This window comes from Oncorhynchus keta, chromosome 12 (assembly GCF_023373465.1).
Source record: "Oncorhynchus keta strain PuntledgeMale-10-30-2019 chromosome 12, Oket_V2, whole genome shotgun sequence".
In the NCBI taxonomy this organism is placed as follows: domain Eukaryota; kingdom Metazoa; phylum Chordata; class Actinopteri; order Salmoniformes; family Salmonidae; genus Oncorhynchus; species Oncorhynchus keta.
The window spans coordinates 10,333,057-10,359,529 of NC_068432.1; the positions used below are offsets into that span (position 1 = coordinate 10,333,057).

General features: G+C 42.4%; 3 protein-coding genes across 9 annotated transcripts in view; 1 reads left to right on the plus strand and 2 right to left on the minus strand.

The window, feature by feature from the left end:
- The window catches only part of LOC118390955 (glycerophosphodiester phosphodiesterase domain-containing protein 5-like), a 248,573-nt gene that overhangs the window by 15,385 nt on the left and 206,715 nt on the right, over window positions 1–26,473 (minus strand). The gene's annotated exons all lie outside the window — the stretch shown is intronic.
- LOC118390951 (solute carrier family 35 member F2-like) lies at window positions 88–13,223 on the minus strand. Of its 4 annotated transcripts, none has more exons than XM_035781823.2 (9): window positions 13,206–13,223; window positions 9,567–9,690; window positions 9,209–9,381; window positions 8,483–8,610; window positions 6,293–6,452; window positions 3,993–4,149; window positions 3,403–3,455; window positions 1,258–1,412; window positions 88–873 (listed from the first exon to the last, which is right to left on the minus strand). In XM_035781823.2, the coding sequence occupies exons 2-9, from the start codon at window positions 9,671–9,673 to the stop codon at window positions 748–750; spliced, it is 1,059 nt and encodes a 352-aa protein (XP_035637716.1). In that variant the 5' UTR covers window positions 9,674–9,690; window positions 13,206–13,223; the 3' UTR covers window positions 88–747. The 4 variants fall into 4 exon arrangements, with proteins under 4 accessions (XP_035637716.1, XP_035637718.1, XP_035637715.1 ...); XM_035781825.1 differs by lacking the exon at window positions 13,206–13,223 and adding an exon at window positions 11,195–11,306; XM_035781822.2 differs by lacking the exon at window positions 13,206–13,223 and adding an exon at window positions 11,126–11,292.
- LOC118390949 (cullin-5-like) overlaps window positions 13,583–26,473 on the plus strand; it is a 45,677-nt gene continuing 32,786 nt past the window's right edge. For 2 of the 4 annotated variants that reach the window (XM_035781820.2, XM_035781821.2), the window contains exons 1-13: window positions 13,583–13,711; window positions 14,707–14,816; window positions 15,234–15,333; window positions 15,613–15,789; window positions 16,269–16,410; window positions 16,835–16,980; window positions 17,662–17,742; window positions 21,729–21,870; window positions 22,431–22,561; window positions 22,710–22,817; window positions 22,980–23,044; window positions 23,319–23,451; window positions 25,345–25,476. In XM_035781820.2, the coding sequence (XP_035637713.1) occupies window positions 13,670–13,711; window positions 14,707–14,816; window positions 15,234–15,333; window positions 15,613–15,789; window positions 16,269–16,410; window positions 16,835–16,980; window positions 17,662–17,742; window positions 21,729–21,870; window positions 22,431–22,561; window positions 22,710–22,817; window positions 22,980–23,044; window positions 23,319–23,451; window positions 25,345–25,476 (1,509 nt within the window). In that variant the 5' untranslated portion in view covers window positions 13,583–13,669. The remainder of the gene's footprint in view (window positions 13,712–14,706; window positions 14,817–15,233; window positions 15,334–15,612; window positions 15,790–16,268; window positions 16,411–16,834; window positions 16,981–17,661; window positions 17,743–21,728; window positions 21,871–22,430; window positions 22,562–22,709; window positions 22,818–22,979; window positions 23,045–23,318; window positions 23,452–25,344; window positions 25,477–26,473) is intronic. The other 2 variants (XM_035781818.2, XM_035781817.2) reach the window with 2 other exon arrangements.

Genomic DNA, 26,473 nt, shown 5'->3' on the forward strand with positions numbered 1-26,473 from the left:
TGACAACAATATTCAAGAGAGTCACTGAGGGAACTAGCACAATAATGATAACAACATCCACATAGAAAAGAAGAGCCATGACAGATGTAACCAGAAACAAGAGAATATAAAACTTTATCATCAATTTACAAAAACACTTTGGCAAAGGCATAATTTCGGCAGACACAAACACTGCATATGTTTAATTTACCAATTGGTTTTCAGAAGACCCGCTGCACAAATAAATACTGTTTGGAGGAACTGTCTTTTTGAATGTGCTTTGCAAATACATTGTCCTCATGGGGAAGAAATATAGTAATCGACACAACATACACTGATTCGTTTAAAAAGGAGGCAGAACACAATGTAGGCCTTTGATAAAATATCATCTAAAATATATAGATTGTCAACCCAATAGCAGAAAAATATTGTGAGGTTGCATAGTAGCTTGTCTAATAAAGCAAACTAATGAGCCATATTGTTGGGTACATAGTAGCGGGTAGCTCGCTTTGTACCATGCAGTCTGTCGCACCAGGGTACTTGGCAGCACCTAGGCTTCTATACAACTACAGAAAAACCCATCTATGTAGTTGTTGAAAGAATAACTTAAACATAATCTAGTTGGCTACATCTTCGTGCTGTGTTATTCTGTAACGTATGTCACTGCACGCCTGTTGCTCGTCTCTGTCCCCTCCCGCTTGGAGCAGGTCTGTGGTGGTCTCTCCTTTCTGGGGGTCTTTTTCTCCCTCAACAAAGGCAGCAGGGTCGTCAAACTCCGTCGTCCTCCTCGCCGGCGGAGTCCGACTCGGAAATGGGCGTGTAGGTGGGCACAGCGTTGAACATGACGAAGCCCACGGTGATCACCACAAACGACACAATGTACAGGCCTGAGAACTGTGGCGCGTGGGGCAGAGGTAGACGTTTTGATTGATCCATTTCACAGACCCTGGATCAGCAGCTATAGTTGCTCTGTATAACTCATTTGTGAGAAGTAACACATTTGTGAGAAGGTCCTAGTTAAACATTATGGAAGTCAGTATTTACCTCAAAGATTGGCTTGAGAGTTGGCTGTATGTTTCATATACACATGACAATGTACATTTCTTTATCGAATCAAACCACATAATCCTTCTCAAACAACTGAATCCACCTTAGGCTTACAATATATGCTTTTGCTCATGGGCCCCTTTGTCCAATAACTGAATTTCTGGATAACAATTTTGGGCACCCCCTCTGGCTCAAGAGCAAACCCACAGAAAAATTGTATATTTAACTCACAACAAAGTGGAAGAGGAAGATGCCACAGAAGAGGCTGAAGAGGTCAGCGGTGAGCAGGGAGAGATTCACTGCAGTGGCACTGGTCATCTTGACCACCAGGGGCATGAAACTGTACAGGGCATACATGCAGAAGGCGTAGGCCGCAAACAGTACGACTGTGGAGGGAAACACCAGGGTTTGTGTTTATTAGGCACCAAATGGAAGAAAATGGTCTGAAACAAAGAAGTGGGGAGGGACAGCCTGAACTTGTCTGGTCCAATCATGAAACGCTTATTTAGAGTTTTCCTTTTCAAAGCATTCTGCAACATTGTGTATTACTGAACATGCACCAGGGTTGTGTCCAGTAAAGAAACAAAGAGGAGAAAACATTTGCAACAGATTGAAATTGAGATTGTACTTCCTGGACTTCCTCAATAAGAAATTCAAATATTTGTTTTCCGTTTCAAAATGTTCTGCAATATGTGCCCTACTGAACAAGGCCCAGAATCTCAGAAGGGAATTCTACCGGACAAACAAAGCACTTTCTGTAAAACTATTGCACAGAGCAAAATAGCTTTATAACAGAGCATATACAGGTAACTGTCAAGAATAATGGAAACACCGACATAAAGTGTCTTCATAGGGCGTTGGGCCACCATGAACCAGAACATCTTCAATTCACCATGGCGTAGATCCTACAAGTGTCTGCAACAATATTGGAGGGATGCAACACCATTCTTCCACGAGAAACTCAATAATTTGGTGTTTTGCTGATGGTTGTGGAAAAAGCAGTCTCAGGACCCGCTCCAGAATCTCCCATAAGTGTTCAATCGGATTGAGATCTGGTGACTGAGACGGCCATGGCATATGGCTTACATCGTTTTCATGCTAATCAAACCATTCGTACCTTGTGGATGGGGGCATTGCCAATGTAACCAAAATAATGGCATGCCCAGAATTTGTACACATGACCCTAAGCATGATGAGATGTTAAATGCTTAATGAACTCAGGAACTACAGCTGTGTGGAAGCACCTGCTTTCACCTGCTTTACAGTACTTTGTATCCCTCATTTATTCTAGGGTTTCCATTATTTTAGTAGTTACCTGTAACTAGAGTAAATGAGATTACCCAAATGAAAAAATAATAATAATTGACATACCGTCATGTCCAAAATTATTTGCACCCTCAATAAAGATGAGCAAAAATAAATAAATAATGCAAATACTGAGCTATACTGCATGCTCAAAAAAAAAAGTTTTCAATGGGGTTCAAATCTGGATATGCTTCTTTTTTTACCGTCAAACCCATCACGTGTGTGCGTGCGTGTGTGGTCTGACCATAGCACCGGTTTTATTTCTTTACTTACCCATTATTCACCTAATACCTTTTCACCATTGTTTAGAGCTTGTAAGTAACCATTACCTGTTGTATTAGGCGCATGTGACAAATAAACTTTGATTTGATATGTTATGGGCGATTTTGCTTCCACTGGTCCTGAGGCCCTTGTTAAGGTCAACGGCATCATGAACTTGACCAAGTACCAGGAAATGCTTGCCAAAAACCTGGTTGCCCCTGCCAGGATGCTGACACTTGGCTGCAAGTGAATCTTCCAGCAACACAAGAACCCTAAACACTAATCAAAATCCACAAAGGAATGGTTACAATATCAACATTTTGCAATGGCCATATCAGTCTCCGGACTTGAACCCCATTCAAAACCTGTGGTTTGAATTGAAGAGGGCAGTTTATAAGAACAGGCGAATGATATTTAGGATCTGGAAAGATTCTGTATGGAGGAATAGTCTAAGATCCTTCCCAATGTGTTCTCTAATCTCAAACCATTTAGAAAACATGTCATTATTTTTTACAAGGGGAGAGTGGTAGAGTATTGAAAACAGGGGTGCCAATAACTTTCACCCCCATCTTTTTCAGATTTATTGTATTACTTTGTTGTATTATGTATTCCTCTTATCAATTGTATTAGTATAAAATATCATTTACACTTTTGGGATAATACAATATAGATCAGTATTCTTATTATTTCTTTTATAGTATTTTTTTGCTCATCTTTATCAGGGTTGCCAATAATTATGGACCTGACTGTATATGATTCTGACAATTGAGTTAGGGGGTTATTAAATATGGGGAGAAAATGAATTCTTACTAATTTTCCAGTCCCATTTAATAGCTGCTACTGCACTGGTTTCCAATATGGCTCTGCAACACAGGACAACAGAAGGTAAGATTGCAAATAGGAACTGTGTCGATCGACAGACTTTCAAAGCACCTTCAAGACCATTCTGATGGGTAGATTTTGCCTAAAATAACTGGTCAAGTGATGAAAATGTGATGTCTGGATGATGTGGGGGAAAGTACCATAATAAATACAATATGTACTGACTGATGTAGTGCACCAAACAAAAAGTTAAATGGATAGTTTGCTTTTTGAAGATAAGCTAGTGCCAGGATTCAATCTGATCGCGGGGTGTCGACAATGAGGCAGAGGTCATTTCCAATTGAGCCGACATCTGCAGCATTTACCGTGAATGCATTCTCAGTGAACACAGTAACAAGCTGCATTGTCAACAAACTGGGTTCAGATTGAATCTTGGCCTAAAACGAAAGGAAAGCTAAGTAAGCTTACATTTGTAAAAGTGAACTATCCCTTTAATACTGAGGGGGAGAAGGCAGGAAGGCAGGAAAGACTGTCTTTGAACCGGTTCAACCCTGGAGAGAGGAGAGGGAGTGTCTTACAGCTGTACGCCGCTGATCAGGGTGCCAAACAGGCCCATCATACCCAGGAACTCCCCACGGCTCAGGTTCTTCACCGTGTACTCCTGACAAACATTCGACACTGCATACAGTGCAGCACTCACCAGCACCAGACCGTCCCCCAGCAACACATCACTGGCTAGACGGAGAGAGGGAAGGAGGGAGAGAGAGAGGGATGAAGGGAGAGAGAGAGAAGAGAGTACGAGATAAAATATAAGGTGGGAGAGAAGGAGAGAGAGAAAAGACTGTCATTTTAGTCAAACAGTCTTTGGCATGTTAGTTAGGGTAATTTGCAGCGCTAATAATATGAGGAGTTTAATAATGCCTGTTTATCTTTTCCCGTGCAGTGAACCCTAAGGCCTCTCCGGATCAAAATGTATGGAACTGTGTATGTCCCGAGAAAAGACACAGAGGTACATTTAAAGCTGTTAGTCCTCTATTGATATGCCTGACTAAGTATAAAAAGGTATGTCTTCTACATCAAAAGGTACTGTTCTCACTGGATCAAGCGTCTCCCAGCCAGTCGGTTGACCCCCACTCCCAGGAGACACTCAGGGTATAATATATATTCCTGTGTAGACCCTGACAATAATAACATATATAATATGTAAGGGATATACGCAGTTGTCCCTAGTTACCACGGCCAAAATGTCAAAATTAGCTATATTGTAAAAATGTATGAAATGTTTTTGGTCTTAATGTAAGGTTTGAGTTAGGCATAAGGTTAGCAGTGTGGTTAAGGTTAGGTTTAAAATCAGATTTTAAGAAGAGAAATAGTAGAAATAGGCTGGGTTTATGACTTTGTGGGTGTGGTAACTAGTGACGATCTATAAACGCCAACATTCTGTACATTACGTAAGGGATAATCAATGAGGGTCTATGCGTTCTATGGAAAATATCAAACGGACGTGGATTGTGTGTTCCACGACACGCTGGTGGAACTAACCTTCCACGGAGTTGCATTATTTTCCAGAGTTTATTATCCATTTTATACCTTGGCTATAATTAAACATATTTGATGCCAAAAATGTGTTAATTTGCAGGTAGAAATGTGTTCAACAGCCTTTGAAGTAGCTAGCAAGTTTACTAGACAGCTACAGAGTAATTGGCTTGGTAGCATGAAAATCGAATTCAATAATGACAATGTTTTCAATTCGACTTTTGCTTTCAAAAGCAGATCAAACATGGAACATATAAGAATGAATTATAGGCATTAAATTCTACCTTGCTGATATACATGCTCTAGAAGCCAATCAGAAACTAGTATTCAACAATGCCATGGCATAACTTGAAAATAATGGACGGCGCAGCATGACGAGGCTTAACTAATCAAACAAACGACTGGGTCGAGTCTCTCGCAACCAAAAGTTGAGTCTTTTTTATTTCTACCAGTAAATGTGTACTTTCGTATTGTTTTATTTGGCAACTGTGGTATAAGCGGGATAAACGCCTCAGTTCAGTACATTACCTTGGAAAAATGATCTCGGCTTCGCCTCGTCCCGCTGCATCGTCCATTATTTCCAAGGTAATGTACAGAAGGGAGGGTTGTGGCCAATATACCACGGCTAAGGGCTGTTCTTTTGCATGACACAACGCGGAGTGCCTGGATACAGCCCTTAGCCGTGGTACATTGGCCATATATCACAACCTCCAGAGGTGCCTTATTGCTATTATAAACTGTTTACCAATGTGTTTTTTCATACCCGTGGTATACCGTCTGATATATCACGGCTGTCAGCCAATTAGCATTCAGGGCTTGAACCATCCAGTGTATAACAGACATTATGAACTGGGCAGTTCTGAATGCTGATTGGCTGACAGCCGTGGTATATCAGACTGTATACCACGGGTATGAAAAAACACTTTTACATTTTTACTGCTCTAATTACATTGGTAAACAGTTTATAATAGCAATAAGGCACCTCTGGAGGTTGTGATATATGGCCAATAAACCACGGCTAAGGCATTGCGCATAAGAACAACCCTTAGCCGTGGTATATTGGATATATACCACACCCTCGGGCCTTATTGCTTAAATATAAATACAGGTATGAAGCAAAACTACAACACCAAAAAAAGTATATACATAACTTTTTTTTTAAATGAAGCTAAATTGCGTGTTTACTGTTCTAATTATGTTGGTAACCAGTTTATAATAGCAATAAGGCACCTCCGCATTGCATCGTGTTTAAGAACAGCCCTCAGCCGTAGTACATGTATATTGGTCATATTGCACACCTCCTCAGGCCTTATTGCTTAAATATCATGAGTAGTGTTCTTACTGGATCCCTGGTCTCTCCCAGCTAGTAGGTCGGCCCCAACCATGGCACCCACCCCCAGCAGACAAACGGCCACAGCCACAAAGTGCACCAGGCGATAGCGTGTCTTCAGGAAGAACCAGGAGAGCACCATCAGCACCGGGATCACAAAGCAGTCCAGCAGCTGCAACCATAACCACATATAGTATTTTTCAGGTGTAAAAAAAGACACTTAAGGCTGGGTGATATGGACAAAATATGATATCACTATTTTTAACAACTTTTTTTGTTGAATTTTACCCCCCTTTTCTCCCCAATTTCGTGGTATCCAATTGTTTAGTAGCTACTATCTTGTCTCATCGCTACAACTCCCATACGGGCTCAGGAGAGACGAAGGTTGAAAGTCATGCATCCTCCAATACACCCCAACCAAGCCGCACTGCTTCTTAACACAGCGCGCATCCAACCTGGACGCCAGCCGCACCAATGTGTCGGAGGAAACACTGTGCACCTGGTTAGCGCGCACTGCGCCCGGCCCGCCACAGGAGTCGCTGGTGCGCGATGAGACAAGGATATCCCATACCGGCCAAAACCTCCCTAACCCGGACGACGCTAGGCCAATTGTGTGTCGCCCCACGGACCTCCCGGTCGCGACCGGTTACGACAGAGCCTGGGCATGAACCAAGAATCTCTGGTGGAACAGCTGGTGCTGCAGTACCTTGCCCTTAACCACTGCGCCACCCGGGAGGCCTTTACATTTTTTTTTAACTGTATTTTATTATTTTGAATAATAAAACTACTCCATTTGCTTTGTGAGTAATGCATGACCCTAGGGTGGCAACACATACATTCTAAGTCATTTCTATGGGTCTTTCTCCATTCTGATTGTTTTATACTGTTCAATTCAACCCAAAATATTTTCCTCATAACATTTCCAAATTTCCTGCACTCATTTTAGATATTGTGCAGCCCAAGTGTGGAAATTATGGGCAAAAAATCTTGCCCTTATTTTTAACCAAATGTTGCATTTGTTATTTGACTTGCGATTTAGATCAAAACAATTGGGTGCACTGTCGGAATCTTGGAAATAGAATGTTTGTTCTAATTCTATAGTTAGAATAAATAACACATTGAATACAGTGTTGTTTGACATGTCAACGAATGAAAATGCCAGGGAGAAGTTATTGTGACAGCGTTGAAACCAAAGCATTGGTCAGTGTTTCCTAGGGGACCCTATAATGTTTGACTACATTAAAACGTTTCTTCATGTAGCCAATATAGTCACGCTAAGCCTATTCCACTGATTTAGAAGTTACTGTTGCACAAATATGCTGATTTAGGCTTACACCATCAGTGGTATCAGGTTGTATTAGCTAGCTACGTTTGCTCTGACTCAGTACATTTATTAGCTAGCTTGACAACTAACTAGCTATTAGCATTAGTGGCTAAAACAATTTAGCTAAAACTTACTCAGAAAATACAAACTAGCTAGCTGTTTACAGATGTAAGAAACAAACTAAGAGTAATTATAGAATGCTTGAGGGTTTATATTAAGAAGCTATGTGGAAATAATATTGTTGACTGAATGTAAGTGTCTCGTGGTCAAGCAACAACATATGCACTCCATAAGTGACAGGGGACAGGGCTAGGTCTGTGTGGAAAGTGGCATGAGGGGAGAGGGAAGAGAGCGTGAGACAGAGGAAAAAGAGAGTGAGAGGAATGACTCAAGTAGCGTGTAAACTATAAAAATGGAGGTTATTCACAGCATGTCACATTTAACAAAACAAAACATTAAAATACCGTTACAGAAGGCAAAGTAAAAACCCAAACTGGTCTGTGCATCAATACTGGTACATCAGTGGAGGCTGGTGGGAGGAGCTATAGGAAGACTGACTTATTGTAATGGCTGGAAGGAAATTAATGGAACAGAGTCAAATGTGTGGTTTCCATATGCTTGATACCATTCCATTTTTTTCCATTCCAGCCATTACAATGAGCCTGTCCTCCTATAGCTCCCCCCACCAGCCTCCACTGTGGTACATTGTAAAATATGGTATACCGCCAAGCCCTAAAGGCACTTAAATATTCATTTGTGGCGCACCTGGAAAAACCAGTCAGGTGACTCAATGTATCACCTAGGTCCTAGATACATTGACTAGTGAGTCATTCTTCACCCAAAAACCATAGTAAGCAATGGTATTAGTAATTTCTTACCTGTATGCTGGTCAACGTTGTAAACTGGTATGCCTTCACCACTGTGTAGTTTGCCTCCACGTCCGTCAGTCCCATAAGTAAATACCGCCACCATTTTGTTTTTAAAATCTGTAATATATTCCCATCACCTGTTAAAACAGCAAAGCGAGAATCCAGAGTGAGACAAAAAATGTAATATTTTACGAGTTAGCAGGACTGTTGTTTTAGTCTCTCCGTGTAGGCCACGGTTGTGTTCATTGGGCACCAAACAGATGAAAACAGTCTAAAACATGAAAAGACTACAAGGACTTAAAAACACCCATTTTCATTCCCCTTGCATGCCGTAATAAACACAACCCATATAATAATCACTATTTTTTTATCCCAGTAGGTGGGATTCCCAAATATCACCGATTAGATTCGGAACTATGTGGCTTCAAACTCTACTGCTAGTGTATGGTCAGGAAGACCAGGGCCTGTTTGAATACCTCCATCCTGCATCCTCCGTTCCATCCTCTCTTCCTTGAAGTAATGAGTGATCTTAATTGGTTGAATTGGTGAAAGTAATAAGGTGGCGTAACCTTGCTTTCACCTTTCAAAGTATGCATAAAAATATGATATCCTCAAGGAATCAACTGTAGGAAGGATGCATTTCTAAAATATTCTAACTTGGACCAAAAACGAATGCAAGTCAATGTACTCAGTTTAGCATTAGCATGTGTAGAATTCAGGGAGGCGGTTTCTGACCTTTTCTGAGGCTGAGCGAGGCTGTGTAGGTGAGCAGCAGCAGGACGTAGTTGAGGAAGCTCTGGAGCATGGGCGTCTCCACACCCGCTTCCGCTAGGTACTGGCAGCTGACCGCCGTACCGCAAATCAGCATGGACAGGGCCTGGCCCATGGCGATAGTCTTCAGCAGACGCCTGCCAAGGTCATGATAACATCAATCAATAAATCACTTAAATGTATGTACTGTAGAATAATATGCCCATTTTGTGACTGTGCATGGTCTGTTGCGTCTGTGCATGGCCTGTTGCGTCTGTGCATGGCCTGTTGCGTCTGTGCATGGCCTGTTGCGTCTGTGCGTTGTTGGTCTTGTTGTACTCACCATGTGAAGATACCCTTCAGCTTGTAGCTGCGCAGCCTGGCACAGGCTGTCCAACAGCTCTTTCCATGTCCACAGTCAGAGCTCTCTGCAGGCTCAGAACCATCCATTTCCTTCTGAGGTATCCCTGAGAATCCCACCAAACAGAAGGGGGGGACAGATTAGGGAAAAAGAGAGAGAGGTGAAACAGCGATAGAGGGAACTGAACAGTTTTATTAACAATGTCTGCATCAAAGACCCAGAAAAGCAGTGTGCAGTAATCTCCCCTGGAATTTAGGCCTCATTATATTGTGCTCAACTAGGCACTCCAAGGAAGGTAACACTGCTAATTATGTTTTTATGTGTCAATCTTTTTCATGCCAGATTAGTACTTTTTGAAAAGGAGATTAGGCCAACGTTTTTATAGCGTACAGCTTTCAACTATTCCCAGTCCTTTAATACAAAAGGTTTTTAATCAAGGAAGACATTTCATGCAGTAGCCCTGGTGCTGTGATAAAGTGAGTGGGCCTCGCTTGTTTCAATAGCCCAGATATTTAAATCTGATTTGAATGTTTTTATTAATGGAATGTTGACCGTTTCCATCCAACCATTTCATGTGAATGATTTACCTGATACATAAAAAAAAAAGTAATTATCAGGCTGATGGAAACATGAAATGCTGGTTAATTTAAAAAAAATAAATTGCCAACATACAATTTGTTCGTTCGACGTGGTGGGATCTGTTTGTCTGTAAAATGTAATAATCTAGAAATGGCGGTGGACACGCCTTTATGAGTAAATACTTCAAGAGAAGAACAGAGCACCTTAGGCACGTTGACTTACTACTTAGATTTTAGCGGAAAGGGTTATTATAGCCATCATATCGAAGTAAATTTAGAGTCACGCGATATGTTGTGTGGTCCTCCCACTACGACACGGGAAAGCTTGCAGTTTGTTAGGCTACAGATTAAATGATTGGTTAACTTCACAGGGTGATGAATGTGCAAGGTGATGGAGCTTCATACCCCTTTGCAATACATTTCGAGGGTCTTATTCTGCTGAGATGATGATCGATGCCGTTTGACAAATACAAATAATATCGCCCTTATCCATAAAAATCTCAATGTAAATAGACTTCCCGGACTGTACCTGAGATCTGTTGGCTAGAGCGCATGTGCCCAGACCTGCAAAAGCTATTTATGTGTGTACTACAGCATCACGCGCAGCCTTTTATCCGCAAAGGGCAGTTTGATGGAAACATATCTGGTGGGAAATGTGCATATTGTTTAATACAGATTTTTAAATATTCAAAATAATGTCTGTCGCAAATTGGATGTAAACCTAGTTACGGCCACACCTTCCTATTAAAACACGTGGCCAAATAAAGTAACAAGTACCGAACACACAATACTAAGGCTTTCAGCCACTACAACATTTTAGACTACAAATGTAACGTGACGACAATGATACAAAAGTACAATCATATAAACACCATACACTCGCGAGCAAATATTGCGAGGCATCGTCACGCGCGCCACAGACTAAATATCTGGACATTAAATAGAATATGGTAGTTCATCTACCTGCATAGGTTAAAGTCTCCTCGGCGTTCATTTGAAGCTACGGTTAAATCGAGCGCTCAAAAGACATACCATAACTCTCGTGGCCAAATACATCAGCAGACACCTCAATGGGTAAATCTAACACACTGTTTTTTACGACAGGCCCAAAAGACCGCCTCCTCTTCTGAGATTGGCCAAGAGGTTGTTGTGTCACGTCAATCTCTTGATCAAGCACATGAGCTTGCAACCAAACTAGGATGTGGTGCTGAAGGGACTCCTTTCGGGCGACAGTGGAATGATGCAGACAGTTGTGATATGGCACTTCAGTACCTCATCATCACCACCAGATTATATAATATTCTTATTTTTGTAGGTATTTTTTTTAAAACGGCATTGTTGCTTGTGGGCTTGTAAGTAAGCATTTCACAGTAAGGTTGTACCTGTTGTATTCGGCTAATGTGACAAATACAATTTTATTTTGATTTGACCAGAATGTTGCAATATTTAGAGTTTAGACAACACCCATGACAGCTAGACTGCAACATCCATTAACTTTGTGAGATATAAGAACTAATACAAAATGTTAACAAATAAAAAAAAGTAGTTTGGGGATCTCATTAAGCAGACTGTGGGGTGTTCTGAGTTCGGACCTGCCCTTGCCTGAGAGAGACATATATATATATATATAAACAAAATAATATCCCATGGTGGAATGATAAGAACGCCTATGTTATTGTGTAGAAACTGATATCTTGCCGTCCTTGAAGCATTCAACACTTTGTCTTGTGTCGATTTCACTCTCCTGCAGTTCTGTGCGCCTGTTGCATAATTTTTAACCCACTGTTGACAGTTAGCCCACTATGTGATCAGCAGGCTAGACCTTGGGTTTAATAAGAGAATTTCCTCTTATACTGTATTATATATACAGTACCAGTCAAAACTTTGGACATACCTACTCATTCAAGGGTTTTTCTTAATTTGTACTATTTTCTACATTGTAGGGAAAAAAACGATGAAATAACACATGGAATCATGCAGTAACCAAAAAAGTGTTAAACAAATCAAAATATATTTTAGATTCTTCAGTAAGTAACCACCATTTGCCTTGCTAACAGCTTTACACACTCTTGGCATTCTCTCAACCAGCTTCACCTGGCATTTTCCAACAGTCTTAAAGGAGTTCCCACATATAATGAGCACTTGTTGGCTGCTTTTCCTTCACACTGTGGTCCAACTCATCCCAAACCATCTCAATTGGGTTGAGGTCTGGTGATTGTGGAGGCCAGGTCATCTGAGGCAGCACTACATCACTCTCCTTCTTGCTCAAATGATAGTCCCACTACGTGCAAACCAGATGGGATGGCGTATCACTGCAGAATGCTGTGGTAGCCATGCTGGTTAAGTGTGCCTTCAATTCTAAATAAATCACACAGTGTCACCAGCAAAGCACCCCCACAACATCACACCTCCTCCTCCATGCTTCACAGTGGGATCCACACATGCAGATATTATCCGTTTACATACTCTGCATCTCACAAAGACACATCGGTTGGAACCAAAAATCTCAAATTTGAACTCATCAGACCAAAGGACATATTTCCACCGGTCTAATGTCCAATGGCGTGTTTCTTGGCCCAAGCAAGTCTTCTTATTGGTGTCCTTTGCGTGAATCCAGCCTTCATGGTCAAATTGCTGCAAAGAAACCACTACTAGTCTCCTCTGAACAGTTGATGCTGAGATGTGTCTGTTATATATATATAACAATTTGACTATAGGTTATCATCCTTATGAGTGAATTCTCCAGAAAGTTCATATTTGATCATTAAGAATTGATGGAAGTTGAATTGTCATGCAATATACTGTAGTGTAGACCTATATATGAATTGTATCACTGCTTGTCCATTAGCCTATAACATTAAGAAACCAAATGGCAAGTGTATATATGAGTTATTGGCATAGGCCTGTAGAACTAAGACACTTTGTCCTACTTTTGAAATGAGCATATGTAAAAATGTAAAATGTAAAAAAAAATATTTATAAACGTTCATGCCCTTTTAGGTATGATACCGTAACTCTCGCATAGCATAGTAAATATCCTTACCTGCGTTAGCCTGTTGTATTTTTTCTGTTTGTCCAAAAGTAAAGTTGGTATGCTATTTCGAATGCGTCAGTGCCGAGCGAGACTAGGACTCCAAAATGATTTCCTCGGTCGCAGCGCACAGGGAGAGATCACCTGTTGATTTTTCGAGCTATTTTAAATTAAATGTTTTAATGAATGTTTAGACACATTTCACTGCACACAATATATTATTACTTATTTTCCAGTGTTTCATAGTTTTTAGTGGGTGACATTATTCTTTTGATAAGTATTAGACTATTTCAACATTCATTTTAATTACACGTATGGATTTCTGTTTAGTCTAGCTAAAAAAAAACTAAAAAACGGAATATGATGATAAACCATCAATCAGGAAACATGCATTTTTTTCTCTCCAAATTTTGTTAAACTCCTTTTAGCAACTACAACACCGTAAATATCGCGAGATTGTTCGAGGGAATAACTTCATGTTCGTAGTCCTGAACATGGCGACGTCTAATTTGCTAAAGGTAGGAGGCTGCTCAATTCAATACATTTAATTAACGTTACATAAATCATTGTTGCATAGTTGTTGATATCTTACTCTACGTTGCTAAGCGCACATACCTAAAGATGGCCTTGCAATATAGGTGATATGAAGTTGTTTGCCGTGCTAGCAATGAAAGACTGCTGTGTACACCTCTCATTGACGTTCGTTAGCCTGGTGCTAATTAACTGCACCAGTAGTCCACACGTACCAGTAGTCCACACATAGCTGGATTCGTAACAGTTAGCCAACACTATCATTTAACTTTACATGACTATCGTTGACTCAGGAACTCATTACTGTATCAGTCTAGCTAGCGAGCTACAGTACTGTAGTTGTGTCTGATAAAACACTGAATCACTGCCTAGATTTGATTTTCGAGACACCAAAGGTAGGCTAAAGATACTTGCCAGCAACATTTTATCGCTACCTAGCTACGATAACATTATTTATCAGGACACACTGGCGCAAAATTGATTCTACATATATTTGTGTGGGGCTAGCTTACTGATGTGTGATACATTGTAGGCCTATTTGATGAGGACCTATAACTAGTCATGTCTACTACCACATACAACATTCCCTCACACAAGAGCCTACTGGAGACTGGATGCAGTTACACATCCTGGAAAAACAGATGCTAGTAAATCAGGATTGAAGTACCTTTCAGATAGTGGGTTGATAAGGGATGGCATGGCTTGTCTAACGGCATATGTTGTTTCTAATGTTAAAGTAGGCTAACTTGCCTAAACATAAAAGCAACTACTGGGATTTCAATGATATGTCCTTGATTTCTCACATCCTCCCTTCTCATCTGCTTCTCAAAGCACATTGGAGCAGAAAATCTGAGGTTCTTGACATATGATATTCTGTTTTGAGAAGGAGGATCAAGTAAATACAATTGCGGTTCACTCTGGTGTTGTCATAACTGCTAGGCAGCCTATAGCCAGAGGTGACACTTCTACCCTTCTCACCCAGAACAAAGGCTCCCTCCAGTTCGAGGACAAGTGGGATTTGATGCGTCCCATCGTTCTGAAGCTGCTCCGTCAGGAGTCAGTCACCAAGCAGCAGTGGTTTGACCTCTTCTCGTGAGTATGGCCACGCAGTCCATGTGCTCTGTCATACAGGTTGTATTCATTAGTGCACACCAAGTTTTGCAACTGCTATTGTAAACAAGTGTTTCTTATTTGACAAGTCCAGGCAGTTTGGTTCCTAGTGGTTCCTGTTGCAAAACGTTCAAATACAAATGTATGGTGTAGAACAGATTGCCTTACTGACAGATATATTAAGGAATTGTGGTGTCGGCTCTATCTGTTATTTTTCGAACTTCAACATTCGGAATGTTTCGCATCACTTAATAGACTATACCCCCAAGAGAAAATGCTGTCATTTTGCTAACTCCAGGAGTTTCCGTTAATGCGTATCTCAACTGTTAGACTGACAGATGATTTGAACTTCATGTCCCTCTCCTCCAATTCCCTCATCCGATCTCTTGGTTTCCATAGAGACGTCCATGCAGTATGCCTATGGGATGACAAGGGACCGGCCAAGATCCACCAGGCCCTGAAGGCAGACATCTTAGACTTCATCAAGCAAGCACAAGTGGTAGGTAGGCCTGCTTGGTCTTGCTACCATTGAATGGACTGTGCTATTTATTCCCTCACTGAGTACCACTAATGCTATCAAGCTAGCTGTGACAGTAGGCTACCGAATAACCATGCAGTCTACTAGCCTACCCCTGATAACCAACATTTTCAAAGCTATATAATCCATAACAATGCCCTCAACTGCTCTCACATGTTGAGTAACCAAGCAGACTGTCTATTACCCCCAGTTTTTCAACGCCATAAAGTCCATAACAGGGCCCTGCGCTCTCCCCCACAGCGGGTTTTGAGTCACCAGGATGACACAGCACTGCTGAAGGCCTACATCGTGGAGTGGAGGAAGTTTTTCACACAGTGCGACATCCTGCCCAAACCCTTCTGCCAGCTGGAGATCACGCTCATGGGCAAGCAGGGCAGCAACAAGAAGTCTAACGTAGAGGACAGCATCGTACGGAAGGTGAGGAAATGGGATGGGAATGCGAGAGATGATCACGTGCTAACTGAGTAGCAACAAGAAGTTGAGGGAAAAAGATTACATTGGAAACAGGGCAGCAGCAGTATTTGGTTGTATTTGCAATGATATAAGAGAATTTCCAGTTGGCATGAGGAAATGTTGCCGCCTATAGATTCCCTCTTTCCCTGCTCATGTGTAATGTACTGTATCTGTACTGTATCTTCTATTACCTTGTAGCTTTGGGGTGGCAAGGGGAGTAGAATGTAGTGAGATTTGGTAACATCCGAAGGATTGCCGGTTCAAATCCCGAGATTGACAGGGACAGAATGTCGTAACAGGAGGGATGCTGTTGTCAAATCATGCCATCGCCTGCAGTTGTACCCTTGAGCAAGGCACTAGATTAAGCAAAAGGACAAATGGACATTTTTTGAGATATAAGGATAAAGTAATGTTCTTCTAAACTTCATTTTATATGCCCTCAGCTCATGCTGGACACATGGAATGAGTCCATCTTCTCCAACATCAAGAGCAGGCTGCAGGACAGCGCCATGAAGCTGGTGCACGCCGAGCGCCTGGGGGAGGCCTTCGACTCTCAGCTGGTCATCGGCGTCAGGGAGTCCTACGGTGAGCAAAACATCACTGTCGTCTTTAGCTGTGAGAGAATGGTGTGTAATGAACATGAGCCAGATCTTTGGTGTATGTAAACCATACCAATGGATTGATTCACCAAATCCCTGTGCCAAATTGGATTCACCTTCAATGTGAATTTTGGTGTGAAACCCCCAATGACAAATGCAGGCTGTACATGAAAATGTGAGGTACTAACATTTTAGAATTTAGCTATGTAGTGTGAATGACAAAAATGTACTCTTAACCCCACTCCACAAAGATGCCTGTAATTCTCCTGGGTTGTGTTCATAACTCAGAGAACCTACTGAAACCGGAAGGGACTGATTGGACTCATCCTTTAAGAAATGCTCATTTCTAAAACGTTGCATGCCAATGAACTTGGCCCCTGGGCACCTCCATCCCTGTTTTCCCTCTGCAGTGAACCTGTGCTCAAACCCAGACAATAAGTTGCAGATCTACAGGGACAACTTTGAGAAGGCTTACATGGACTCCACTGAGAGATTCTACAGAACACAGGCCCCCTCCTACCTGCAGCAGAACGGAGTACAGAACTACATGAAATACGTGAGTAGTACTAGGATCCTTTAACTTTTCCAAAATTCCCAGATGGTGTTCTGGAAACTCTATAGTTAAAGGACTCCTGGACTTCCTGCTTATTCTCTCCCTTTTCCAGGAATTTTCCAACGGGGATTTCTGGAAAACCTGGGAATCTTTGTTAATTTACTCTAATTTTGCCACCCTAAAAAGGCCCCTTGATCATACACCACACGTCAAGTTATAAGCAGAATTCCAGATGGACATGCCAAGTCCAAACCCCTCAGAAGCTCATGTATATTTTAAACATTTGCATAGGTGTAAGCCATATGGCGCAAATCTCATGCTGCCTATCAGATGGCAAGATGAAGCAATGACCACACTGCTTAAACATATCTGATCCTTTCAGGTCTACGTGAGTGGCTAGGGTTTGTTTTGGATTTCAGAGATCAGAGGTCGAAAACAATCGGTATGAGACAAGTACTGTTTCTGCAGTTCCCTTGTGGTTTCTCAGTAGGGTTACAAAATAATATTTGGCATCAGGAGGGAATAAACAGGAAATTCAGTCATCTTCCAACTGTGATTTCTTGAAGAGCTAAGAATTTGGAGAAAGTGACTGGAATTTTGCAACTCTATTTCTCAGCAACTGTCTGTAATCTCGGCTATCCATCTGAGGGGAACCAACATGTGTGTCTCTGTGTGTTCTAACAGGCAGACGCCAAGTTGAGAGAGGAGGAGAAACGGGCGTTGCGCTATTTGGAGACGAGACGTGAATGTAACTCTGTACAAGCAGTGAGTAAACTAAACTCTAAAAATCCAAATAACTTCACAAATCTTCATTGTAAAGGGTTTAAACACTGTTTCCCATGCTTGTTCAATGAACCATAAACAATTAATAAACATGCACCTGTAAAACGGTCGTTAAGACACTTACAACTTACAGATGGTAGGCAATTAAGGTCGCAGTTATGAAAACTTAGGACAACAGAGACCTTTCTACTGACTCTGAAAAACACCAAAAGAAAGATGCCCAGGGTCCCTGCTCATCTGCGTGAGCAGGGATGCATGCTGCAAAGAGCCAGATGTGGCCAGGGCAATAAAGTGAGATGTCTGTACTGTGAGACGCCTAAGACGGTGCTACAGGACTGACAGCTGATCGTCCTCGCAGTGGCAGACCACGTGTAACAATACCTGCACAGGATCGGTACATCACACCTGCGGGACAGGTACAGGATGGCAACAACAATTGCCCGAGTTACACCAGGAATGCACAATTCCTCCATCAGTGCTCAAACTGTCCACAATTGGTTGAGAGAGGCTGGACTGAGGGCTTGTAGGCCTGTTGTAAGGCAGGTCCTCACCAGACATCACCGGAAACAATGTCGCCTATGGGCACAAACCCACCGTCGCTGGACCAGACAGGACTGGCAAAAAGTGCTCTTCACTGACGAGTCTTGATTTTTACCTCACCAGGGGTGATGGTCGGATTCACGTTAATCGTCGAAGGAATGGGGGTTACACCGAGGCCTGTACTCTGGAGCGGGATTGATTTGGAGGTGGAGAGTCTGTCATGGTCTGGGTCAGTGTGTCACAGCATCATCGGGCTGAGCTTGTTGTAATTGCAGGCAATCTCAACGCTGTGTGGTACAGGGAAGACATCCTCCTCCCTCATGTGGTACCCTTCCTGCAGGCTCATCCTGACATGACCTTCCAGCATGACAATGCCACCAACCATACTGCTCGTTCTGTGTGTGATTTCCTGCAAGATATGAATGTCAGTGTTCTGCCATGGCCAGCAACGAGCCCAGATCTCAATCCCATTGAGCACGTCTGGGACCTGTTGGATTGGAGGGCAAGGGCCACCCCCCCCACACACACAGAAATGTCTGGGAACTTGCAGGTGCCTTGGTGGAAGAGTGGGGTAACATCTCATAGCAAGAACTGGCAAATCTGGTGCAGTCCATGAGGAGGAGATTCACTATAGAACTTAATGCAGGTGGTGGCCACACCAGATACTAACTGTTACTTTTGATTTTGACCCACCCTTTGTTCAGGGACAGGTTATTCCATTTCTGCTAGTCACATGTCTGTGGAGCATGTTCAGTTTTTCCTCAGTTGTTGAACCTTGTTATGTTCATACAAATATTTACGTTAAGTTTGCTTAAAAGAAACAGATGACAGTTCGAGGACGTTTCTTTTTTTGCTGAGTTTAGGTCCTGGGTTGTAGGAAGCTTGACCCCAGCAACGTACAGGGCCGTACACGCTACCCTCTGTAGTGCCTAACAGCCAGATGCCGAGGAGTTGCCATACCATGCGATGATGCAACTGGTCAGGATGCTCGATGGTGCAGCTGTAGAACTTTTTGGGAATCTGGAGACCCATGCCAAATCTTTCCAGTCTGCTGAGGGGGAAAGGTGTTGGTGTGTTCAGACCATGATAGCTCGTTGGTTATGTGGACACCAAGGGACTTGAAGCTCTCGACCCGCTCCATCGATGTTAATGGGGGCCTGTTTGACCCGCCTTTTCCTATAGTCCATGATCAGCCCCTTTGTCTTGCTCACATTGAGGTAGAGGTTATTGTGCTGGCACCACACTGGTAGGTCTCCGACCTCCCTATAGGCTGTCTCATCGTTCTCACTGATCAGGCCTACCACTGTGTCGTCAGCAAACTTACATTTACATTTAAGTCATTTAGCAGCAAACTTAATGATGGTATTTGAGTCATGTTTGGCTACGGAGTCGTGGGTTAACAGGGTGTGCAGGAGGGGACTAGTCACACACCCCTGAGGGGCCCCAGTGTTGAGGATCAGCGTGGCAGATGTGTTGTTGCCTACCCTTTCCACCTGGGGGCGGCCCGTCAGGATGTCCAGGACCAGTTGCGGAGGGAAGGGTTTATTCCCTTAGTGATGAGCTTTGTGGGCATTATTGTGTTGTAGTCAGTGAACAGCATTCTCACATACGTGTTTATTTTGTCCAGGTTGGAAAGGACAGTGTGGAGTGCGACTGAATCATCTGTTGGGGCGGTATGCGAATTGGAGTTGGTGTAGGGTTTCCGGGATGATGGTGTTGTGAGTCGTAACCAGCCTTTCAAACCACTTCATGGCTACTAACGTGAGTGCTACGGGGTGGAATCATTTAGGCAGGTTAACTTAGTGTTCTTGGGCACAGGGACTATGGTGGTCTTTTTGAAACATGTAGTTATTACAGACTCTGTCAGGGAGAGGTTGTAAATGTCAGTAAAAGACTCACTTCAGAACCGTGCAAACTGGCTCTAACCAGAATAGAAAGAGTGGGAGGACAAGGGAAAAAGGACAAGTACATTAGTGTCTAGTTTGAGAAACCGATGCCTCACAAGTCCTCAACTGGCAGCTTCATTAAGTGGTACCCGTAAAACACCAGTCTCAATGTCAATAGTGAAGAGGCGACTCTGGGATGCTGGTCTTCAAGGCAGAGTTCCTCTGTCCAGTGTCTGTGTTCTTTTGCCCATCTTAATCTTTTTTTATTTTCCAGTCTGAGATATGGCTTTTTCTTCAACTCTGCCTAGAAGGCCAGGATCTCGGAGTCGCCTCTTCACTGTTGACTTTGAGACGGGTGTTTTGCAGGTATTATTTAATGAAGCTGCCAGTTGAGGACTTGAGGTGTCTGTTTCTCAAAGTAGACATTAATGTACTTGTCCTCTTTCTCAGTTGTGCACCGGGGCCTCCCACTCGTTCTATTCTGGGTAGAGCCAGTTTGCGCTGTTCTGTGAAGGTAGTACACAGCGTTGTATGAGATCTTCAGTTTCTTGGCAATTTCTCACATGGAATTGTCTTCATTTCTCAGAACAAGAATAGAGTGATGGGTGTTAGAAGAACGTTCTGTTTCTGTCATTTTGAGCCTGTAATCGAACTAACAAATGCTGATGCTCCAGATACTCAACTAGTCTAAGTGACAGTTTTATTGCTTTAATCAGAACAACAGTTTTCAGCTCTGCTAACATAATTGCAAAAGTGTTTTCTAATGATCAATTAGCTTTTTTAAATGATAAACTTGGATTAGTTAACACAACGTTCCATTGGGACACAGGAGTGATGGTTGCTGATAATGGGCCCCTGTACGCCTATATAGATATTCCATAAGATCTGCAGTTTCCAGCTACAATACAACATTAACAAGGTCTACACTGTATTTCTGATCAATTCTATATTGTAATGGACCAGAAATGTGCTTTTCTTTCAAAAACAAGGACATTGCTAAGTGACCCCAAACTTTTGAATGATAGTGTATATAACATTTTAAAAAGATTTGATTAAACATTGCATTTGGCCTTCTATTAGCCTGTAGAAACACATTGAATTTAAGGTAGTCAAAGGAAGCATGTTTTGAAGTGTCTTCTATATCTGAGAGAGAGCTCCGGGGGAATCGCCAGTATATCTTCGATGTGGAAATGTATTTTTCGGCCCGGTACTGGGTTACCGTCAGACGAGCCCCGTGACACTTGTGGCGGTCGTAGAGCGAAATGGAGAACACTGAGTTTGGACACTACAGACGTTTCCGTTCCGTGAAAACATTACCTCCCTGCTATTGATATGATTTAGCCTGGTTCCCCTCTAGGTTTCTTCTCTAGGTTTTTCTTGACATTCTCCTTCTGCTTGCTCTTTGGGTTCTAGGCCGGGTTACTGTAAAACCACTTTGACAACTGCTGATATTAAACATAAAAAAAAGGCCTCAAATCAATTAGATTTTGAAAATATGTGATAAAGAGATGAGCGACCCATGGTTTTTCTATTCCCCCTCAGCTGATGGAGTGTTGCGTGAACGCCCTGGTGACGTCCTTCAAGGAGACCATCTTGGCCGAGTGTCCAGGCATGATCAGGCGAAACGAGACAGAGAGTGAGTACGGCCGGAGCGCTCCCGGCACCAAAGGCTCGGCCAGCTCAGGTTTGCAAACCAGGAAATGACCTCACCGTCCTCCACTTCCTGTTTCAATTTCTCCTCGTCAACCAACCAAACGCTGCCTTTGCCCATTCTGTGTGTCATTCAACACGTTGTCATCATCACCCCCCCAAACATCAGTGTCTGACCATAAACCCACCCTGTATTGTGTATGTCCTGATAGTTTTAACCAGGTGTCTACCTACTTATGTGTCACTATTAACCAATGTGTGCCTTTGTGGAGCATCTGTTTGTTTGGTGTATAGCAGTAAGATCTAGAACTAGGCCTTTGACTGTAAAGTATAACTGACAATAATATACCACCACTGTGATGTTTAACTTTAAGGGCTGGTATACTGTACATGGATGAAGCATAGTTCTGAACTAAAAAGCATGTTGACTGGAGAATCAGTCAACGGAAACCAACCTCTAAATACTAGTTATTCAAATCTGGCCATCAATTGTTGCTGCGTACCCTTTGTTTGATACTATAACTATAATCACTAGAGTCTAGCTGCAGTATCTTACCATGGACAGTGTTTGACTAGCTTTCCTCCACCTTATAGAGCTCCATCTCATGTTCTCTCTGATGGACAAGGTGCCTAGTGGCATCGAGCCCATGCTGAAGGACTTAGAGGAACACATCATGTCTGCTGGGCTGGCCGACATGGTGGCCTCCGCCGAGACCATCACCTCGGTGAGTGCTACACATACATAAGCTGCTTACACACACAGATATGTTACACTAACAGAGATATTAAATACATATTACATTTGTGACGTATTTGCTGAAAGGTGACGAACAATCCACTAGTCTTTGTATTTTTCTCTGTGTGCGCGCGCAGGACTCTGAGAAGTACGTGGAGCAGCTCCTCACCCTGTTCAACCGCTTCAGTAAGCTGGTTAAAGATGCCTTTCAGGACGACCCTCGCTTCCTCACAGCCCGAGACAAGGTCGGCACAATGTTTTTCCAGCATTGATTCAACATGGCCAATAAATGGAAGTGCAACGTTCCGTCAACATTTGTCCAACATTGACACAACGTTGTCAATGAATTTATGCGCTGTATTTGCAGTTGTCACTGTATATGTAACTTTTTTTCTCCCTCTTCTTAGGCTTACAAAGCAGTTGTGAATGACGCTACTATTTTTAAATTGGAACTTCCGCTGAAGCAGAAAGGGTGAGAGTTCTACTGTAATGCTTTAATTGCTTCACTGAATTCAAAATTGATACCGGCATACTGTTGAAGGCTGCTACAGTATTTATTGATGTTGCACTTGATAAAACTGTGGGAGCATTCAACAGGGTGGGGGGTAGATATTTTGTGTTTTTCTTGAATACTTAAAACAAAAGTTTTTTTAAGTTCCACATCTGAACTGTTAATTGCTTAATTTGTGAATGACTGAACGTGTGAGTTTACGAGTTCTACTTTCTCTGTACTGTCTGTCTGTCAGGGTGGGGCTGAAGACTCAGCCAGAGTCCAAGTGTCCAGAGTTGCTGGCCAACTACTGTGATATGCTGCTGAGGAAAACCCCACTGAGCAAGAAACTTGCATCTGAGGAGATCGAGGCCAAGCTCAAGGAAGTGGTACGTGTGTGTGTGTGCGCGCGTAATGATTTGATGACTCCAGCAAGCTTTCCTTAAGGCTTCGGCCACACGTGTGTACTCGGATGAAATCGTATGTGACGTACATCATTGTTTATTGTCCCTCAGAAGTATATCTCAAGTCAAAAATGTTCTGTTTGTTTTTTCATCCAGCAGCAGATGACTCCCGTTTTTAAAAAAGCATTGACCCAATCGGTGTAAAAGCAGCCTTGGGCTGATGTTTGTACAAACCACTGTTCCTAGGCCGCCATTGAAAATAAGAATTTGTTCTTAACTGACTTGCCTAGTAAAAAAAATAAGTCTTCAGACCCTTTGCTATGAGACATTTGAGCTCCGGTGAAACCCTGTTTCCGTTGAGCATCCTTGATGTTTGTACAACTTGATTGGTGTCCATCTGTGGCAAATTTAAATGAATTTATACCTGTCTATGTAAGGTCCCTCAGTTGACAGTGCATGTCAGAGCCAAAAACAAGCCATGAGGTCGACGGAATTGTCCGTAGAACGGTGAAACAGGATTGTACCAAGGCACGGATCTGGGTAACGATACCAAAAAATGTGTGCAGCATTGAAGGTCCCCAAGAACAGTGGCCTCCATCATTCTTAAATGGAAGAAGTTTGAAACCACACACTAGAGCTGGCTGCCCAGCCAAACTGAGCAATTGGGGGAGAAGGGCCTTGGTCAGGGAGGTGACCAAGAACCCGATGGTCACTCGGACAGAGCTCCTACGTGGAGATCGGAGAACCTTCCAGAAGGATAACCATCTCTGCAGCACTCCACCAATCAGGCCTTTATGGTAGTGTGGCCAGACGGAAGCCACTCTTTAGTAAAAGGCACATAACCCTCCGCTTGGACTTTGCCTAAAGGCACCTATAGACTCTGACCATGAGAAACAAGATTCTCTGGTCTGATGATGTGTAAATGTGGTATTTGAGTTTTTCTTTTTTAAATGATTTGGCGACCATTTCTAAAACGTTTTGCTGTATCATTTATGGGGTATTGTGAGTAGATTGAGGTGGAAATAATGAATAAGGCTGTAACGTAACAATGTGGAAAAAGTGAAGGGGTCTGAATACGTTCCTAATTAACTCTAAATGCTGCACGCTTTATGTCCCTACCAGACAATTGTGTCGCACTCGCAAAAGCTTCACAATACATTTATTTGTAGGCTATAGCCTGGAAATAATTGAAATAATGTAGCTGTAATTGTTCCTTCTTAGGCTCCCTGTCTGGCTCCTGACCTATTTCGTGTTTATGATGTTTAATATGACATATTTGAAACTGTTCGCTTCTTACATCGATGTTTATTCAAATACTTTTCATTCAAATCCATGTTTCATTTCAAAACATTTGGTAGGTCCAGGTAGTCACAAAAATAGATGGGTGTTTGTTAATGTGATTTTAATGGAAGTTCGTCTTTAAGTTTAGTGTGCTCATTGCTTTATACTCTGTTTTTCTCACGTTGTTTTAGCAGGTACTGCGGGATGCTGTATTATACCTCTATTCTTTTCAGATCTGCAAACACTTATTTCTTCTTTGGACGGGACAATCTTAGCTGGGTCATGTTCATTAGACACCAAAGAGAGGAAAACAGACAAACCGGGAGAGACTACCTGAACTTGTCCAATAAACTCTTGTTTTAGTTTTTCATTGCAAAACATTTTGTGCTACTGTATGCACTAATTATTGTGGTCCTTTGTAGCTCAGTTGGTAGAGCATGGCGCTTGTAACGCCAGGGTAGTGGGTTCAATTCCCGGGACCTTCCATATGTGAAATGTGTGCATGCATGACTGAGTCGCTTTGGATAAAAGCGTCTGCTTAATGTCATATTATAATATGACCCTGATTGCACGGTGGTGTTCTGTGCTCTCCTGCAGCTGCTGGTGTTGAAGTACGTGCAGAACAAAGACGTGTTCATGCGCTACCACAAAGCCCATCTGACCCGACGCCTTATCCTGGACATCTCCGCTGACAGCGAAATCGAGGAGAACATGGTGGAGTGGCTCCGGGTACGACCTGTGGGTTGTTACGGTGTAGGGCTGTTACGGTGACCATATTACCGGCGGTCACCAGTCATGGCCGTAGTCAAATTCCATGTGACCGTTTAGTCATTTTACTGCTCTGATGGTCATTATTAGCCTACCTCACTTGCTAATTGCCAGTCGCTAATGGCCTGGTACTTGGCACACTATTGTCCCTCTAATCACTGATATTCAAATCAAATACTTAATGAGAGCTCATGTTGTGCAACATTTCTATAGGCTGTGCAATTGCGTGAGAACAGAATTGATGGCCTCTTAAAGAGTGTTCCATCAGCTTTCTATAGGCTAGGCCTAGTATCTATTTCTAAACATTCCTAATATTAACATTACATACATTTACATTTAAGTCATTTAGCAGACGCTCTTATCCAGAGCGACTTACAAATTAGTGCATTCACCTTATGACATCCAGTGGAACAGCCACTTTACAATAGTGCATCTAAATCTTTTAAGGGGGGTGAGAAGGATTACTTATCCTATCCTAGGTATTCCTTAAAGAGGTGGGGTTTCAGGTGTCTCCGGGAGGTGGTGATTGACTCCGCTGTCCTGGCGTCGTGAGGGAGTTATTATTAAGCACATTGCTTCACTTTACAACAGGAGTATAGCCTACCTGGCTGGCATGAAAATGATCCATGGCAAAAGTGGCCTCCATTCGCTATTTTAAGTGCAGAAATGACATGTTTTTTTTTATTTTTCTCCAATGCCCCTGTTCCGATAAGTCAAACTAATTTCACACATTTAGAGTGTGTATATATATATATATATATATATGGTTTGTATCAACTAAAGTGGCCAAATAACTGCAAACGTAGCCTATAGGCCTAGGACCCCTGGAACATGGTTAGAGTGCCCAGAGCCTAGTGAAACGTCTTCTTATAAACCCAGTCATTGCGCAATTCTGTGTGAAAAGAGACTTTGACTGACCACTATTTAAAATAGGATACCAGCTTTCTCATGCTGCTAT